Below are 18,576 nucleotides of genomic sequence, written 5' to 3'. Positions count from 1 at the left end.
TTCTGCTTTGGCCAGGGATAAGAGTGTGTGACTGCGAGTGTGGTAGTTAGGGATCTTGGGGGGGCAGGATCCACGGCCTTTGCAATTGTCCAGTATGTTTCAGATGTTCTCAGTTTGTTTAGATGAGAGTGGGGGGTTCAGGGTAGATGGGAAAACTGCACATGACACCGTGGTACAGGAAGCCTTCAAGTGGGAGAAGGGGGGGAGCAAAAAGGAATGTAGTGGTAACAGGCGACAATATCGTGAGGTGAATTGACACTGCTTTCTGCAGCGCAGAGCAAGTCCAGAAGGCTCTGTTGCCTGTTCGATGCCAGGGATTGGGGTATCTGCTCACTGGGAATTTGCAGTGGGAGGGGGAGGATTCCTATTGGGTACCAATGACCTACTCGCCATGCGGAGCCACTTTCCTTGTTTTGCATATGAGGAACTCGGCACTAAATAAGCAGAACCTCAAAGGTGGTACTTTCTGGATTATTACCTGAGCCATGTGCACATTGGCCATGGGTACATAAAATTAGGGAGATGGCTCAAAGGCAGATGCGGGAGAAATAGGAGGGCTGTACTGTTAGGTCAGGCTATACCTGGACTGTGCTGGGACTAACGTCCTAGCGAGCCACATAACTAGGGATGTTTTTTTAAAATGTATTTTTATTCAACATTTTCAATTTTATTATAAAACTTGGGCAGTAGAAAGGGTTTTAAACTAAATGGTGGGGATCGTGGGTTTCCTCCGGGTGCTCCGGTTTCCTCCCACAGTCCAAAGATGGCAGGTTAGGTGGATTGGCCATGATAAATTGCCCTTGGTGTCCAAAATTGCCCTTAGTGTTGGGTGGGGTTACGGGGTTACTGGGTTATGGGGATAGGGTGGAGGTGTTAACCTTGGGTAGGGTGCTCTTTCCAGGAGCGGGTGCAGACTCGATGGGCCGAATGGCCTCCTTCTGCACTGTAAATTCTATGTATAAGACATCAAGTTTGGGAAGGTGTGAGAAATCATAGAGTAGAGTCAACGCAAGAGAGAAAGTATTAACGTGGGAAATGATAAACCGCCAAACATGAGAAGGGACCAAGAGTACAGGGAGTGCAAATCGAAGAGTAAATCAGCAAATAAGTCTGGAGGTTACAAAAATAATAGTACAAAACTAAAGGCTCCTTGTCTGAATGCATGCAATGTTCAAATCAAAACTGGTGAACAGAGCACAAATATAAATATGATCCGATAGCCATTCCAGAGACATGGCGGTAGAATGACATTGACTGGGATCTGAACAGTAAAGAGTACGTGACATTCAGGAAGCAAGGAAAAGGTGGCGTGGTGGCTTTGTTAAGTAATGATGGCATTAGCACAATAGAGAGAGGTGACCCAAGTTCAGGAAACCACGATATAGAAACAGGTTTGGGTAGAGATGAGAAACGGTAACGGTAAGAAGTCACTTGTGGGAGTGGTGTAGGGCCGTGTAACAGTAACCTGATGGTAGGAAAGGATTTAAAGGGAGCTTGTCAGAAAGGTACAGAGGTAATCATGGGGAATTTTTAATCTACATTTCAACTGGAAAAATCGGATGGGCAAAGGTAGCCGAGATGAGGAATCCATAATATTTTCAGTTTAGTTTCTTAGAACGACCTGTTCTGCCACCAACCAGAAACAGGCTCTAATAGACCTGATATCATGCAGTGAGATGAGATAATAAAATTAAATAAATAACCTTTAATGTCACAAGTAGGCTTACATTAACACTGCAATGAAGTTAATGAAAAGCCCCCAGTCACCACATTCCGCAGCCTGTTCGGGTACACAGAGGGAGAATTCCGAATTCTCAGCTGGTATGGGAATTGAACCCGCGCTGCTGGCCTTGTTCTGCACCACAAACCAGCTGTCTAGCCCACTGAGCTAAACCAGCCCATAATTAATAACCTTATAGTGAAGGCACTCCTTGGTGGCAGCAGTCATGATGTATGGGGCTGGTTTAGCTCACTGGGCTAAATCGCTGGCTTTTCAAGCAGGCCAGCAGCACGGTTCGTTACCCGTACCAGCCTCCCCGGACAGGCGCCGGAATGTGGCGACTAGGGGCTTTTCACAGTAACTTCATTGAAGCCTACTCGTGACAATAAGCGATTTTCATTTCATTTCATTTCATGTGATTGGATTTTGCAATCAGGTTTGAAGAGTGGGTCCAAGACTAGTATTTTAAACTTAATAAGGGCAGTTATGAGGGCAAGAAAGCACAGCTAGCTGAATTGAACTGTCAAATTAGATTAAGGAATTGGTCAGTAGAGATACAGTGGCAGATATTTAAGGGGCTCAGTGCCACAGTGGTTAGCACTGCTGCAGCACAGCTCCAGGGACCTGCGTTTAATTCCAACCTTGAGTGACTGTGTGGAGTTTGCACTTTCTCCCCGTGTCTGTATGGGTTTCCTCCCACAGTCCAAAGATGTGCAGGTTAGGAGGATTGGCCATGCTATATTGCCCCTTAGTGTCCAAAAAGGCTAGGTAGTGTTACTACCTAGGTAGTATATGGGGATAGGGTGAAGACGTGGGCTTAAGTAGGGTGCTCTTTCCAAGGGCCGGTGCAGACTCAATGGGCTGAATGTCGTCCTTCTGCACTGTAAATTCTATGATTTTAGAATTTGTAATAAATACATTCCAACAAGAAAGAAACATTTCAAGGAATGATCCACCATCTGTAGTTAACTAAAACAGTTCAAGATGGTATTAAGCTTATAATTGCACAAAGGTGGGTGACTGGTCAGAAGATGGGACAAAATATTTTTAAAGCAATGAATGAGCAAAAGATTGAAAAGTAATGAAAAACTAGAGTATGGGGGGAAAGCTGGCTGGAATGAGATGGGAAAAGTTTCCATGGGTATTTTTTAGAAGGTTAACAAAGTGAGGGTTGGTCGTATAAAGATAAGGACATTGCAAGATGAATTGAACTGGCATTTTGCATTGGTCTTCACTATAAAGGGTTACAAGTAATGTCCCGAAATAGTTGTAAATCAGGAAATGGAAGGGTGGGGGGACACCAGGGAAGTGGAACTGGGAATTAATTGGAGCTGTGGGCTGACAAATTCTGGGTCCCGATGGACTAGTGAGATAGTTGATGTTGGTTTTAATTTTCAACATTCCATAGATTTGGGGGACATTCCAAAATAAAACACGTCCTCCTTTATTCAGAAAGGGAGACAGAAAGGCGCAAACTATAGGCCATTTGACTTCTGAAAATGTTAGAAGTTATTATTAAAAATGTTATCTTAAGCCACTTGGTACTCACGCAGTGTCAATGCTGTTTTGTGAAAGGGAAATCCTGTTTGACCAAGTTATTGAACTTCCTTGAAGTCACAGGTGCTGTGGATAAAGGGGAACTGGTGGATGTACAGTACCTAGATTTCCAGAAAGCATTTGGCAAGATGCTACATGAAAGGTTATTGCGTAAAATTAAAGCTCATGTGTTGGAGGGTAACATATTGGCATGGGTAGAAGATTGATTAGCTAACAGGAAACAGCAGACATAAATGGGTCTTTTTACTAGTTTATAGGGTGTGACTAGTGGTATGCCACAAGGATCAGTGCTGGGGTCTCCTAAATGTGGTGAGAGATTGCAGAGCTCTGAGGCACCGTGACCTAGGTGAGCCAGTGTGAATTGCTAACGCCTGGCATGCACATAGCGCAAGTAATTAGGAAAGCCAATGGAATGTTATCACTTATTACGAGGAGAATTGAATACAAAAATAGGGAGGTTATGCTTTAATTATACAACGTTTTGGAGTGTGCGGTATTTAAAGAAGGATTTAAATGCATTTGAAGCAGTTTACTAGACTAACTACTTGTATTGGGCGGACTGTCCGTCTCCAAAGGTTGCACAGACCAGGCTTGCACCCACTGGAGTTGAGAAGAGTCAGAGACCTTAAGATTCTGAGAGGTCCTGACGGGGTCGATTTAGATAGAATACTTTCCTTTCATGGGAGAATAATGTACAATGGGCCACTGTTTAAAAATGAAAGCTTGTCCATTTCGGAGACGTGAGGAGAAATTTGAGGGTCGTGAGTCTTTGGAATTCTCTTCCTCAAAAGATGGTGGAAACAGGGCTGCATTCTCTGATTTGAAGACAAAGTGCTGACGCCAGTGAAGAAGCAGTGCCGTTTTACGCCCAAAATAACGGCCCAAAAGCTGTACCGATCCGTCGTCTGGTGGTGGGGGGGCTTGGCAGACATGCAGCGTAGAGCCCCCGGCTTTAGCTGCGGATACGGCCGGAGAATTGGCGGGTCCCTGGCCACGTATGCGTACGGCAACGGCCGCGCCGTGCAACACGGCGCCAGCCTCGCATGGACCCGGCCTGCCAAAAACTGCCCCTCTTTGACCAGGCTCACCGCCCCCGCCAAAGCCCCCCTTGCCCGCGGAACGGCTCCCACCCGGCTGGTGGCGCTGGACTCAGTCTGCAGCTACCATGCTGTGTTCCCGAAAAAAATAGGATGTCTTCCACGCTGTCGGGAACTCGGCCCATCGGGGGAGGGCCTCGGGTGACATCCTGAGGCTGTCCCGACGGTGCGCGGCGTCCACTGCAAGTACACTGTTTAGGAGGGGGCGGAGCATCGCAATGGTGGCGCTGATCGCTGAATGCGATTTCGGCGTCAGAGACCAGAGAATCCCGCCCAGAGTCTTCAAATATTTGTCAGGCATTGGTGGATTTAAAAAAAAACATTTTAGTAAGGCATTTATGATTTTATAACAAACAATACAAATACAAATGTACGCATAGTTCACTGCGTAACACATCCCTCCATCTCCCATTGTTCCTGCCTACTCTAAACACAAAATAACTGAACTGCCCCCTAAACCCCCCCCCCCCCCCCCCCCCCCCCCCGGCCCACTTTATTGTATCTGCTGACAGTTTAGTTTTCTCCGAGGAAGTCGATAAACGGCTGCCACCTCCGGACGAACCCTAACGTTGATCCTCTCGGGGTGAACTTAATTTTCTCAAGTCTGAGAAACCCAGCCATGTCACTAACCCAAAACCCTGATTTTGGGGGCTTCGAGTCCCTCCACACTAATAAGATCCGTCTCCGGGCTACCAAGGAGGCAAAGGCCAAAACGTCAGCCTCTCTTGGCCCCTGGACTCCCGGATCTTCCAACACTCCAAAAATCACCACCTCTGGACTTGGCACCACTCTCATTTTTAGTACCGTGGACATGGCATCCGCAAATCCCTGCCAGTATCTCCTAAGCTTCGGGCATGCCCAAAGCATATGAACATGGTTTGCTGGCCCTCCCGCACCGTTACACATGTCCACTATCCCAAATAACTTGCTCATCCGGGTCACCGTCATGTGTGCCCGGTGAACCACCTTGAATTGTATCAGGCTGAGCCTGGCCCATGATGAGGACCTGTTGACTCTGCTCAGAGCATCCTCCCACAGACCTGCCTCTACCACCCCTCCCAGCTCATCTTCCCATTTACGCTTTAGCTCACCTATCTGAGTTTCCTCCCACTCCGAGTTCTTTATAGATATCCAAAACCTTCCCCTTCCCCCACCCCCGTTTTAGAAACTACCTTGTCCTGTATCCCCTGTGGCGGTAGAAGCGGAAAGGTCGCAACCTGCCTTGGCACAAACTCCCTTATCTGCAGATATCGAAACCCATTCCCTCCCGGCAATTCAAACTCCTCCAAATCCTCTAAACATGGAAAGCTCCCATCAATAAATAGATCCCCCAGCCACTCAATCCCTGCTCTCTGCCACTCCGAAACCCCCCATCTAGTCTCCCCGGGACAAACCAGTGATTACCACAAATTGGAGCCCACACCGACGCTCCCTTCACTCCCACATGCTTCTGCCATTGCCCCCAGACTCTCAGGGCCGCCACTATCACCGGGCTTGTGACCGGGGCGTCGAGAACAGCAGAGGAGCCATTATTAATGCCCCCAAACTTGTGCCCTTACATGATGCTGCCTCTGCCCCCACTACCCACTCCCTGATCATGGCTATATTTGCCACCCAGTAGGCAGTGATGGATTCTTAATAAGCAGAGGGGTGAAAGTTATCAAGGTAGGAGAGAGATTATAATCCGACCTCCAGCAATGATCTTACTGATTGGCAGAGCAGGCTCAGAGTGTCGAGTGGCCTACTCCTAATTTGCGTTTGTAAAACAGCAAAGCAAAAAAAATTTGAGTGAATAATAAAATGCTCCCTTGTTTGTGTACTGATTCCTTTCCGCCATCTGTTTCTTATTTCAAGATGATTCCAGGGCCAGCTTAGCCAATCATATTGTTCACTATTGCACATGTTGTTTATCTCTCCTGCTTGGAACCGAGTTGGTCTGGAAGACAGATGAATTACTGGAAAAAAACAAAAATAATATCTCAAATATGTGGAGCCAACTTAGAAAGGAAAATAAAAACAAATTCCTGGAAATTCTCAACTGGTGGAACTTCAGTTGATGGGATGTGGGAGAAGTCGCGCAAAAGATAGCTCCCGCCATGGGTACTTGTTTTTTTGACCCTTTTAGCCCGTCCTTTTGGTTAATTGCTGCGGAAAAAACATATTCACTTGAAGATACAAGATGCCTACATCAGAAAAATGCTGAGGAAGGCTGTGGGGGTGAGAAGCCTGTGGATGGAAATTCATCCAAAGACAGGCTTCACGTGGTTCCTCTGTGGTGAAAATTGAGGAGACTGCTCCTGGGACTGAGACTATGGCCACTCCAATAACGGAGTACATGCTTGCTGGAGTGTTATCGACGGAATTCGAAAAGCCATTTGAGAAGCAGTGGAGGGCGATGATCGAAAGTCGATTGAGGAAGCCCTGGCTCCCATCCAATCGAAATTGTGAAAGACATCAGACGGTGAAGGAGCGTGGTGAGGTGTTGGAAGGCATGGAGAAAGCTTTGCTGAGGCACGGTGAGCAAATTGCCTCGCTGGAGGCAGAGGTAGCCATCTAGAATAAGATGCTGAGGGCGAAATTGATGATCTTGAGAACCGTTCAAGGAGATAGAACCTTAGAGTTGTGGGGTTGCCGGAGGATATGGGCGGCCTGACACCCACTGTATATATTTTTTAAGATAATCTTAATTAGTGTCACAAGTAGGCTTTCATTAGCACTGCAATGAAGTTACTGTGAAAATCCCCTAGTCGCCACATTCTGTCACCTGTTCGGGTACACTGAGCGAGAATTCAGAAATGTCCAATTCACCTAACAAGCATGTATTCCAGGACTTGTGGGAAGAAACTGGAGCACCTGGAGGAAACCCACACAGATACATGGAGAACGAGCATACTCCGCACAGACAGTGACCCAAGTCGGGAATCGAACCCGGCTCCCTGGCGCAGTGAAGCAACAGTGCTAACCGCTATGCTACCTGTTTGGGAAGATGATTAGGATAGGTGGACTTGCGTCCCCTCTGAGCTGGATGGGGCCAGTCGGACACTCCGACAGAAGCCCTCCCCGAATGAACCACAACGGGCGGCCATCGTTGGGTTTCACAGCTTTTAGGAGAGAGAACAGGTTGTGAATTGGGCCAAGGAAAACCAGGACTGGAAATGGGTAGATAACCTCATCAGGATGCCAAGATGTTGGATCTGAACTGGCAAGGGAGTGGGCGGCCTTCAACAAGGCCAAGGCCGTCTTGCCAAGAGCAGCGTTCGGTTTGGAATGGTGGATCCGGCGAGGTTTCATAACCTATGAGTCAAAAGACTATTATTTTAATGCGTTGGAGGAGGCAGATACTTTTGTTAAAAACCTTGGATTTGGCACGAGTTCATTGTGCTTTGTGGGGTCTTGGATTGCTGTGGGTGGGGAAGAGTATTGTGGCATCTTGTATATATTAGCTGGTATTGCTTTGTTCTTGTGCGGGATAGTTTTTACACATATTTATTGGGGGTGAGATAACTGGTGTAAGTGGTGTTTTATTCAATACTGTTGGAAATCTAGATCTCCCGGTGAGAATTTGTTTTTTTTTTGTATGTGTATTTACTTTTTATCCCCAGGACAGATTTTTTTCTTTACCCTGGGAAAAGGAATTTGTGGAATGTCTACGAGATAGTTTTTCGGAGCAGCTTGTAGTGGAACCCACTAGGGAACAAGCAATTGGAGATGTGTAATGAGGCAGACTTGATTAGGGAACCTAAGATGCAGGAACCCTTAGGGAGCAGTGACCACAATATGATAGAATTTACCCTGCAGTTTGAGAGGGAGAAACTGCAATCAGATGTAACAGTATTACAATTAAATAAGGGTAACTACAAAGACATGATGGAGGACCTGGCCAGAGTTGATGGGAGGGGGAGTCTAGCAGGGAAGACAGTGGAATGGCAGGAGTTTTGGGGGGTTATTCGGGAGGCACAATAGAAATTCATCCCAAGGAGGAGGAAACATGCTAAGGGAAGGACGAAGCAACCATAACTGACGAGGGAAGTCAAGGACAGCATAAAAGCAAAAGAAAAAGCATAGAATGTGGTGAGGATTAGTGGGAAGCCTTTAAAAGCAAGCAGAGGACAACTGAAAAAGCAATAAGTGGGAGAAGATGAAATGTGAGTGTAAGCTTGCTAATAATATAAAAGAATATTGCAAGAGTTTTTTTTCGATATATGAAAGGTAGGAGAGAGGCAAAAATGGTCATTGGGCCACTGGAAAATGAGGCTGGAAACATCGTAACGGGAACAAGGAATCGGCAACGGAACTGAATAGGTACTTTGCATCAGTCTTCACGGTGGAAGACACCAGTGGCATATCAGAACTTCAAGAGAGTCAGGAACCAGAGGTGAGCTTAGTGGCCATCACTAAGGGAAAGGTGCTGGAAAAATTGAAAGGTTTGAAGATGGATACATTACCCAGACCAGTTGGACTACTCCCCATGGTTCTAAAGGAGATAGTTGAGGGGATTGTGGAGGCATTGGTGGTGATCTTTCAGGAATCACTGCAGTTGGGGGGGTGTCCCAGAGGGCTGGAAAATGGCCAATGTAACACCCCTATGCAAGAAGGGAGGGAGGCAGAAGACAGGAAATTATAGGCCGGTTAATCTGACTGGTCTTTGGTAAGATTTTGGAGTCCATTATTAAAGATGAGATTGCGTGTACTTGGAAACGCATGATAAAATAGGCTTAGTCAACACAGCTTCATCAAGGGGAGGTCATGTCTGACAAATCTTCTAGAGTTCTTTGAGGAGGTAACGAGGAAATTCGACAAAGGAGAAGCAGTGGATTTGATCTATTTGGATTTCCAGAAGGTCTTTGTCAAGATGCCATCCAGGAGCTGCTAAATAAGATAAGAACCCATGGTGTTGGGGGCAAGGTATTGTCATGGGTAGAGGATTAACTGTCTGGCAGGCATAGTGGGGATAGAGGGGTCTATTTCAGGGTGGCAGTGGTGACTAGTGGTTTTCTGCAGAGATCTGTGTTGGGGCCACAGGTTATTCACAATATACATTAATGATCTGGAAGAAGGAACTGAGGGCGTTGTTGCTAAGTTTTCAGATGATACAAAGATATGTTGAGGGACAGATTGTGTTGAGGAAGTGGGGAAGCTGCAGAAGGATTTCGACACGCTAGGAGAGTGGGCAATGAAGTGGCAGATGGAATACAATGTGGAAAAGTGTGAGGTTATGCATTTGGAAGGAGGAATGGAGGCCTAGACTATTTTCTAAATGGGGAAAGGCTTTGGAAATCTGAAGTACAAAGAAACTTGGAAGTCCTAGTTCAGGATTCTCCTGAGGTTAATGTGCAGGTTCAATCGGCAGTCAGGAAGACAAGCAATGTTAGCATTCATGTCAAGAGGGCTGGAATACAATATGGGGATGTACTGCTGAGGCTGTATAAGGCTCTGGTCAGATGCCATTTGGAGTATTGTGAGCAGTTTTGGGCCCTGTATCAAAGGAAGGATGTGTTGGCCTTGGAAAGTTCCAGAGGGGGTTCACAAGAATAATCCCTGGAATGACGGTCTCGTCATAGGAGGAACGTTTGAGGAATCTCGGCCTGTACTGGATGGAGTTTGGAAGGATGGGGAAGGGGGAGGGGAATCTAATTGATACTTGGAGAATACTGAGAGGCCAAGGTGGATGTGGAGAAGATGTTTACGCTCGAAGGAAAAACTAGAACCCGAGGGCACAGCCTGAGATCGAAGGGATGATCCCTTGCAATATACATTAAAGATCTGAACGAGGGAACTGAGGACATCGATGCTAAATTTGCAGCGACACCAGCCCTCATCTCATTTCCCACTGTCTCCATTATGAGTGCTTGCTGCCCAAGTGGAAGACGGTAAAGTAATGAGTAGAAACATGAATTGCCTTTCCTGGAGCTTGTGTTGTGCTTCATTGGTACAGTAGTTGGAGTAATGACTGGGAGTGGGATGAAGAATGAATATGGCAAACACCAGAAGCTCAATGATTCACTTAGATTGAATGGAGGTGAACAAACTTTTAGATTGATTTGTTTGAAGTTACTTATATAATCGTCACTCTCGTACAGCTATTTAAAATCATGCAGCTATTTAAATTATTTCCAAACTATTTGCACGCTATTTAAAATCTCACTAAGGTACAATTTCTGTTGTGCTTTCAGGAAAAAGAGGAGCTGTTTCTTCGTGCTTTATGCTTATGCCACACTGTTCAAGTAAAAGAAGACGACAAAGTGGATGGTTTAGTAAAACAGCAAGGGTGCCAGTGTACATACATCTCGTCTTCTCCAGATGAAGTTGCTTTGGTACAAGGTGCTAAAAAGTAAGACTCTTAACTATTTTAAAAGGGATTGCATTGTGGTATAATATCTGCTGGTTTTATTTAGGGTACAGATGTATCTTTTATATAGGCAGTAACAAAATTTACTTGTTTGTTCTTGTGGGAGAATAAACTTGAGTTCAGCTTGTGAAATTAGAATGTGTATGAAACCTGATTTACATCAATATTTTTCTGGTAGTGACTGCTGTTGGAGTACTTTTGAATGCAGTGAAGACATAAGGAATTTATTAATGTTTCCTTCCCTTGTGTCTTTGCATTTGCAGCATTTTCAAAATATGCTTGTGAAAAGCAAAAAAATAGATGTAGAAGAATAACTAGCATTGCTTTTGTGACATTAATTCAGTATATGGGTTTTTGGATTGATAAACAAACTAAGCTTTGTTCCTGCATTTTGGCATCATCAGCACTCTGAGCTGGTATCTCAACTCCCGCTCCATTACACCATTTTGTCCCTACATTCACTGCACTTCTACCTGATTCAGAATTCATTGTTTACAAAGTGTATTAGTTTTTGTCAAGAATGATTGGAATAAACAATGTAACATATTCTGTTTTGGGTTTCATTTTTACAGTGGTGTAGTAGTGTATTTTGCGATTTCTATTCCAGTTAAGTGTTTGCAACAAACACCCACTTAGGATCTTAACGCTGGTATAAGGCAGCCTAGCTTTAAGCATTTTTGCTGATGCTTAATTTTCGCACACTTCTGCACAGTAAATCAGAAATCATTACAGAATTTAAGCGCTGAACATTTGTGTTCATTTTCCCTGCCAGATTGGGTTTCACCTTTCAAGGAGTGGAGAATAACAGGATGAAAATACAAAATAGAGACTCAGAAATCGAGATGTAAGATGCGCTTGTTTTTATTTTATTCTCATGATGCTGATAATCACAATGTTGCATTTGATTGGAAGCTATATAATTAGAAAACTATTTTGGATTGATTCATGGGATGTTGGGGGTTGCTGGTTAGGCCAATGTTTATAGCCTAGCCTAATTGCATTTGTTCTGAAATGTACTCACTGAAATCCTTTAAGATGCAAAACATTTCTTTTCACCTCCTAACTTTGATGTTTAAAAAAAACTCGCATCTTACCTAAAACCACAAATATTAGATCCAACCTATTTATTTGTACATCAAATCCACCATAATATCTCATTATAAATGTAAAAACCTAAACACCTATCCTTGCCTTAAATCTCCCAGACAACTCGTCTCTAGTAACCTTTCCCTAGCTAAATTAAATCATTTACAGATGCACAGACTTCACAAAATAGCACAATATTTTCCAAAAGTAATTTTAAAAACCATCCATTCTCAAATATTGCAAAAAAGGAAGCGGTGAGAGAGATATTGGATAGTTTAAAAATAGATAGAGGAGATACGTAATGTTGAAAGTATTCAAAAGTACAAAAACTCGACTACATCCTAGATTTCTGGTAGGAATAAGGATTGAAATTCTTTCAAAAAACAATGCAGCACCAGAACAGGCCCTTCGGCCCTCTAAGCCTGTACCAGTCATGATACCACCCTTGGCCAAAACCCTCAGCACTTCCTTGTGCCATATCCCTCTATACCCATCCTATCCATGTATTTTCGAGATGCCTTTTGAATGCTGTTAATGTATCTGTTTCCACAACCTTTCCAGGCACACTCCACCGTGGGAAAGAGTACCTGCCCATCCACTCTAGCAATGCCCCTCATACTTTTGTAGACCTCTATCAAGTCGCCCCCTCAACCTCTGTCGTTCTAATGAAAACAGCCAAGAGTCTATTCAGCCCCTCCAGACCAGACAACCTCCTGGGAAACCTCCTCTGCACCCTCTCCAAAGCCTCCACATCTTTCTGGTAGTGTTGCGACTGGAATTGTGCCAATATTCCAAGTGTAGTCTTACCAAGGTTCTATACAACAGTAGCATGACTTGCCAGTTTTTATACTCAATGCCCCGTCCAATGAAGGCAAGCATTCTGTATGCATTCTTGACTGCCGTGTCCACTTCTGTTGCCACTTTCAAAGATCTGTGGACCTGCACGTCCAGATCTCTCTGACTTTCTATATTCCTAAGACTTTTGGCTTATGCAGTACATTTCCCCTCTATTTCCGACCAACCTAAATGCATTACCTCACATTTTTCAATCCTCACCAAATATGGAAATGCTATCTGAGGGCTGGAGGATTGCAAATATTACACACCACTGTGCAAAAAAGGGAATGTGACCATCCTTGCACCAATGCGGGCCGAAATAAATTGCAGGGTGATGGGACTAATTGGGTAGTTGTTCCAAAGAACTGGCAAAAGCACAAAGAATGCATGTCCTCCTTCTGTGGTTTATCCTTCTGTGGTTTATCATTCTGATTCTGTTTGGGGAGAAGTGAGAAATTAGGATCAGAGAACAAATGTGAAGTAACGGTAAATTTAACCTGCAAATTGATTTGATTGAATGGTTTGGGACTTCCCCGTTTTCCGGTAGACTGATTTCAGTTTAACTAAATGAATTTGCGTGTCATACTTTGCTGAACTTAAAAAAATATATAATAGAATTTATTCTGTTTGATTACAGGTATGAACTTCTGCAGGTTCTTAGCTTTGATCCTGTTCGCCGACGTATGAGTGTAATAGTGAAAGAGAGTTCAGGTAGTGTGCGTTTCACCAAGGAAAATGAGGGGAACAATATGAATTTGGTATAAAATTTCAAATTGAGGGAAAAAGATGGATATGTACATTTGTTGCTTTGTCACGCTAACCTTGGTCCATATCCTGTAATTTTTACAACATATAAAACGGTAGCTGCTCTGTTTTTCTAGCACACCCATGTAATTTTGTTTTCTTCTATAATAGGGAAAATTTTCCTTTACTGTAAAGGAGCAGACTCTTCAATTTTTCCCAAGGTGAAAGCTGGAAAACAGGACGAAATAAAATTGCACGTGGAGCGCAGTGCTGTGGTAAAGTTGGATCCGTTTATGTAGTCCATTTAAGTGTTAACCTCTTGAGGTAGCTTTGGATTTAATGGTTATTTTTGTGAAAACTGTATGGAAACAATTTCATGCTTTTTGCCATGAGTGGTAAGATAGGACATGCAATGGGGGTTGTGGTAAATTAGTAGTATTACAGGTTTTCTCTTAGAGCTTTTCAGATGGACTTCATTATTCCTAGAATCCCTACAGTGCAGAAGGCGATCACTCAGCCCATCGAGTCTGCACCGACCCTTCGAATGAGCACTCTACCCATGTCAACTCCCTCCTATCCCTTAAGTCCATAACCTAACCTGCACCTCCTAGACACTTGAGGGGCCATTTTGCATGGTCAATCTACCTAATCTGCACATCTTTGAACTCTTAACTTCCTTTTTACACCTGCCACCCTTTTTAAAAAAAAACTTCAGGCATACACTAGAAAAATGTGTCACTTGTTTTCAACCTCATGTTTGTCAAACTTCTTTGGAGGAGCAGATTCCAAATAACAATATTATTTTCATAAAGAGGCAAGAATAGAGAGGCACCTTTCATACAGTCCTCCAAAGCCTTTCCAACCTTGTATGGAACAATGATAAATTAATTTGGAGGGAAGATCGAAGCAAAAATACTGCAGAGGCTGGAAATCTGAAATGAAAATGGAAAACGCTGGAATGACTAGGCAGGTCTGGCAGCATCTGTAGGGAGTGAGAAACAGAGTTCATGTTTTGAGGCTGTATGATTCCTTGAAACATTAACTCTGTTTCCCTCCCACAGATGCTGCCAGACCTGAGTTTTTTTTTCTCGCATTTTCTGTTTACATTATTGAAGGGAAGATCACATTGGTTCCAGCTGAAGGTTACTTGAAAGTATTGCTGAGGTTGTTGCTTTTTTTTTCCTCGTATGATTTAAATTTTCTCCTTGCGTTTGGAGAAAAAGTAATTTGAAAAAGTGAATACTACCCTAAGGGAATTTGAATGATTAAAGAGGAAAAATGTACAAGGCTATAGGGGCAGAGCTGGTGAGTGGGACTAATCCAATAGTTCTTTCAAACAGCTGGCCCAAGAATGATGAGCCAAACTGCAGCCTCCTGTGCTGTATCATTCTGTAATTCTACTGCTAAAATCTATTTTTGTTTCCAAAACTGAAAATGGTCATGACACTTCACTCAACACAAACGTAAAGTTTGCTTATACAGTGTCTTGTCATCTAAGGTCGCTTGTGATGATGATAAACAACGTCTTTCAGGATGGAAATAAAGTGTGAAATCACACTTTTTTTTCAATTGGCACCCATTATTGACCTAATAGTTATTAATATCATAGTCCTACTTGGAAACTAGATGTAAAGTTGCAGTAATATAAATGCACTGCTTATATTTTTTAGTCTACATACTTTAAACTGACCAAAATTCTATTTTGAGAGAAGTCACATTTTAATATTCAATGAAGCAAAAATGATTTGGGAATTGAGTAAAACTGAAAAGAAAGAAAAAAAATTCTGTTTTGTGCTGTAATTCCATATGTCTAGGATGGTTTGAGGACACTCTGCGTTGCATACAAAGAGCTCACCCAGGATGAATATGACCAGATCAGTGCACAGCTTCATGAAGCCAAAATGGCCCTAAAAGACAGAGACAAAAAGTTGGCAGACGTTTACGATGATATTGAAATTGATTTACATTTAATTGGTGCAACAGCTGTTGAAGACAAGTAAGTCTATATTTCTGCTCAGCTCGTGTTACAATGTCTTGGGTAAGCAGCCTAGGCGTCATCACGTGGTCTTGCTGGATCACAAAACTAATTCCATCAATACAATTGCATCAGCTGAGGGATACAAGTTAGCGATATGGTGACAACTTTTACCTTTCCTCTTGATCCAGCTTGAGCAAGAGAACTGTAACTTGCCTCTGTCAAGTCCCCCACTAGCAAAGTCAGAAACTCAGTATGGAGATAGAGCAGCAGCGTGTATTGTCAGAGCATGCAATTGTGGTTTTTGATCATGGAATTTTGGTTACAGTTTGGTGACACACCCATTTCTTATAAATCTTGCTGGTAAATTGTCAAATGTTATGCATTCTAAGATCAGATTACAATTTAAAAAACACAATATTCTGCCTAAAAACACCAACAAATATTCTGACTAAAAACACCAATGAATGATAAGTAAAGTCAGACTTGATTTGATCGTTCATGCCCGACAATTGCCTACTTTCCCACTTTGTTTGAATCTCACGTCTTTACAATGATTTTATTATATTTTAAAATATTCTACTTGCTGAAGCAGTTTGTGAACTTCTGAGAAGTGATTGGCCTGACGGTAAATGTGTTTTCATCAAGATTTTTGGTACTTCCAGCAGGCACCATTTTCAACTTTATGAATGAACAGTGTCCTGGAGGGGACAATATTCATGGAGCAAAATAGTTAGTCAAAATAACTTGTTGCTATTATATATTTCAATAGTGCTGTAAAGGTTAGTGTCATAGACGACATGAATTCGCCAATATTTGATTGCAAACAAAAGTCAAATCATTTTCTAGTTTAATATTGTCTGGCAAAGACATTGCATTTCTGTTGTTTAACTATATAAATAACTTGCTAACCAGAATAAAAATATTAATTTTAAAAACATGATCTGCATGAAATGCAGTTGCTTACTTAAAGTTTCCGTATCTCTACTTGCTGCCTGGCTCCAATTTTACTTTGAAGGCGATTTGCAAAATCAGCCTTGCAAGGTATAATTCTCCAATCAAATGTTTATTCTGTGCGAGAGACTTGGGCCCATTTTAGGACCTGGCCACCTCGGAATGTACAGTTTCTGGATATTCCACTTTTCCCTGATTAATCAGGAATTGATTTAACATCCCTAATGACGATCAACGGTTTCTAAGCCCAGTCAGGGTGCCTGATTGAGGTATTGAGTGTCAATGATGACCTCTGAGGGAGGGAAGAAGTAATCAACCTGGACACAGTGATAAATATAAAGTCAGGGAACAGATTGTCATTTCCTAAATAGTAATTCCTGTTAAGTGGGTCAATTAATGACAACAATCTGGCCACCCACATTCTTATGTCTGAATTTTTCAGAAGGAAAAATGCTCCAAATGCTGAGGGATCTAAAATAAAAAGCAAAAGTGCTGGGAACACTCAAAAGGTCAGGCAGCATCTGAAATGAAAATGAAATGAAAATCGCTTATTGTCACGAGTAGGCTTCAATGAAGTTACTGTGAAAAGCCCCTAGTCGCCACATTCCGGCACCTGTCCGGGGAGGCTGGTACGGGAGTCGAACCGTGCTGCTGGCCTGCTTGGTCTGCTTTATAAGCCAGCGATTTAGCCTTGTGAGCGAGAGAAAGAAGTGTTCATTCCTTGGGTGGGTGACAATTTACCAGTGACCCCTCTCTGTAAATGCTGCCTGAGCTGCTCGGTGTTTACCGTCATTTCTGTTTCCACTATGATGAAATTAATTGCCTGCCTGTTCTGGGTAGCAATTGATTTTGAAAACTGGCCACAGAAGTATAATTTAAGCATTGTTTCGGTAATTTTGAAATAAATGTTTGAAGGCCTAAACTTCTAAAAATTACTGTTTCTTGTTGCTTGCTTAATTTGCACTTTTTAAGTCATATTTCTGTTGCTTTGCCTTATCTTCCCCTGTGAAAAGATTGCAAGACCAGGCTGCAGAAACAGTTGAAGCCTTGCACTCCGCAGGTATGAGTGTTTGGGTGCTCACAGGAGACAAGATGGAAACAGCATTGGCCACGTGTTTTGCCTGCAGACTTTTCCATACTAATATGAAGCTTTTGGAGTTGACGACAAAGAACATTCAGGAGTTCAAAGCAAGAAATGAGGCAAAAGTGCATGAGCTATTGCTGGAACTACACAAAGTGGTTGTCCAAGATAAAAGATGCTCCTCTTTAAGCCTATTAAGGTATGACTTTGCTCCATGTTGTCAAGTCTGTTCTACCATTTAGTGAAATTGTGGCTTAACCTTCATCCACCAGCTATGCTCCACAAGCAAAAATATATGGCTGTTGGATATAAAATTGTTAATTGAGCTAACGTACGCTGCTATTTGTAGGGAAAAGAAATATTTCTAACTACTTATTGGTCTGCCTCTGATTTTAATGTAATGTCCCCTTGTCCTAGATTCCCTAACCAGTGCAAACGGTTTTTTTTTCTATCTACTCTCATCAATTCTTCCTAAACGCCTCGAATCAAGTCACTGATATATTCAAGTGAATTTAACTCTTGTGTAATTTCTTTTTTTTATATATTCTTTCATGGGCTCAGCCACCATTTGTTGGCAATCTCTAATTGCCCTTTAACATGGTGGTGAGCTGCCTTCTTGAACCACTGTAGTCGCTATGGTGTACGTACACCCACAGTGCTTATGGGAATTCCAGGATTTTGACCCAGTGACCATGAAAGAGTGATATAGTTCCAAGTCAGGATTATGTATGGCTGGGAGAGGAACTTGTGAAAGTGAAGTGAGAAGTTGCCACACTCCCAGGGGACCATAAACTGCTCTCCCCTTTTGAGAGCTGACTGGTGGTGACTTAACCTGAGGGTCACCACACCTCAGGCGAGGGGCAAGGTTGAGGAGGTGGAGTCTTCATCGATAACCTCAACCGGAATTGAGCTCGTGCTATTGGCGTAGCTCTGCATCTCAAGCCAGCCGTCCAGCCAACTGAGCTAATTGACCCCCAAGGGGGGGGGGGGGGGGGGGGGGGGGGGGGGGGGGGGGGGGATCTTGTAGGTGGTGTTATCTGCTGCCCTTGTCCTTCTTGGTTCTACAGTTTGTGGGTTTGGAAGATGCTGTTGAAGTTTGGTGAGTTTCTGCTGTGCACCTTGTAAATCAGGCGCATTGTTGTCACTGAGTATTCGTGGAGGAGGGCAACTGTGAGT

The 18,576-nt window shown here is 43.2% G+C and overlaps 1 protein-coding gene across 7 annotated transcripts in view; it reads left to right on the top strand.

Annotated features, from left to right (window-relative positions):
* atp11c (ATPase phospholipid transporting 11C) overlaps positions 1–18,576 on the top strand; it is a 131,133-nt gene that overhangs the window by 62,631 nt on the left and 49,926 nt on the right. For all 7 annotated transcript variants that reach the window (XR_005457827.1, XM_038775990.1, XM_038775989.1 and 4 more), the window contains 6 exons: positions 10,548–10,705; positions 11,496–11,567; positions 13,284–13,357; positions 13,562–13,665; positions 15,205–15,386; positions 17,333–17,599. Coding sequence is in view for 6 of the 7 variants with exons in the window: in XM_038775990.1 (XP_038631918.1) it covers positions 10,548–10,705; positions 11,496–11,567; positions 13,284–13,357; positions 13,562–13,665; positions 15,205–15,386; positions 17,333–17,599 (857 nt within the window). In the remaining variant the exon portion in view is untranslated. The remainder of the gene's footprint in view (positions 1–10,547; positions 10,706–11,495; positions 11,568–13,283; positions 13,358–13,561; positions 13,666–15,204; positions 15,387–17,332; positions 17,600–18,576) is intronic.

Source organism: Scyliorhinus canicula, chromosome 17, assembly GCF_902713615.1.
Source record: "Scyliorhinus canicula chromosome 17, sScyCan1.1, whole genome shotgun sequence".
Classification (NCBI taxonomy): domain Eukaryota; kingdom Metazoa; phylum Chordata; class Chondrichthyes; order Carcharhiniformes; family Scyliorhinidae; genus Scyliorhinus; species Scyliorhinus canicula.
This window is presented reverse-complemented; position numbering and strand designations above follow the sequence as displayed.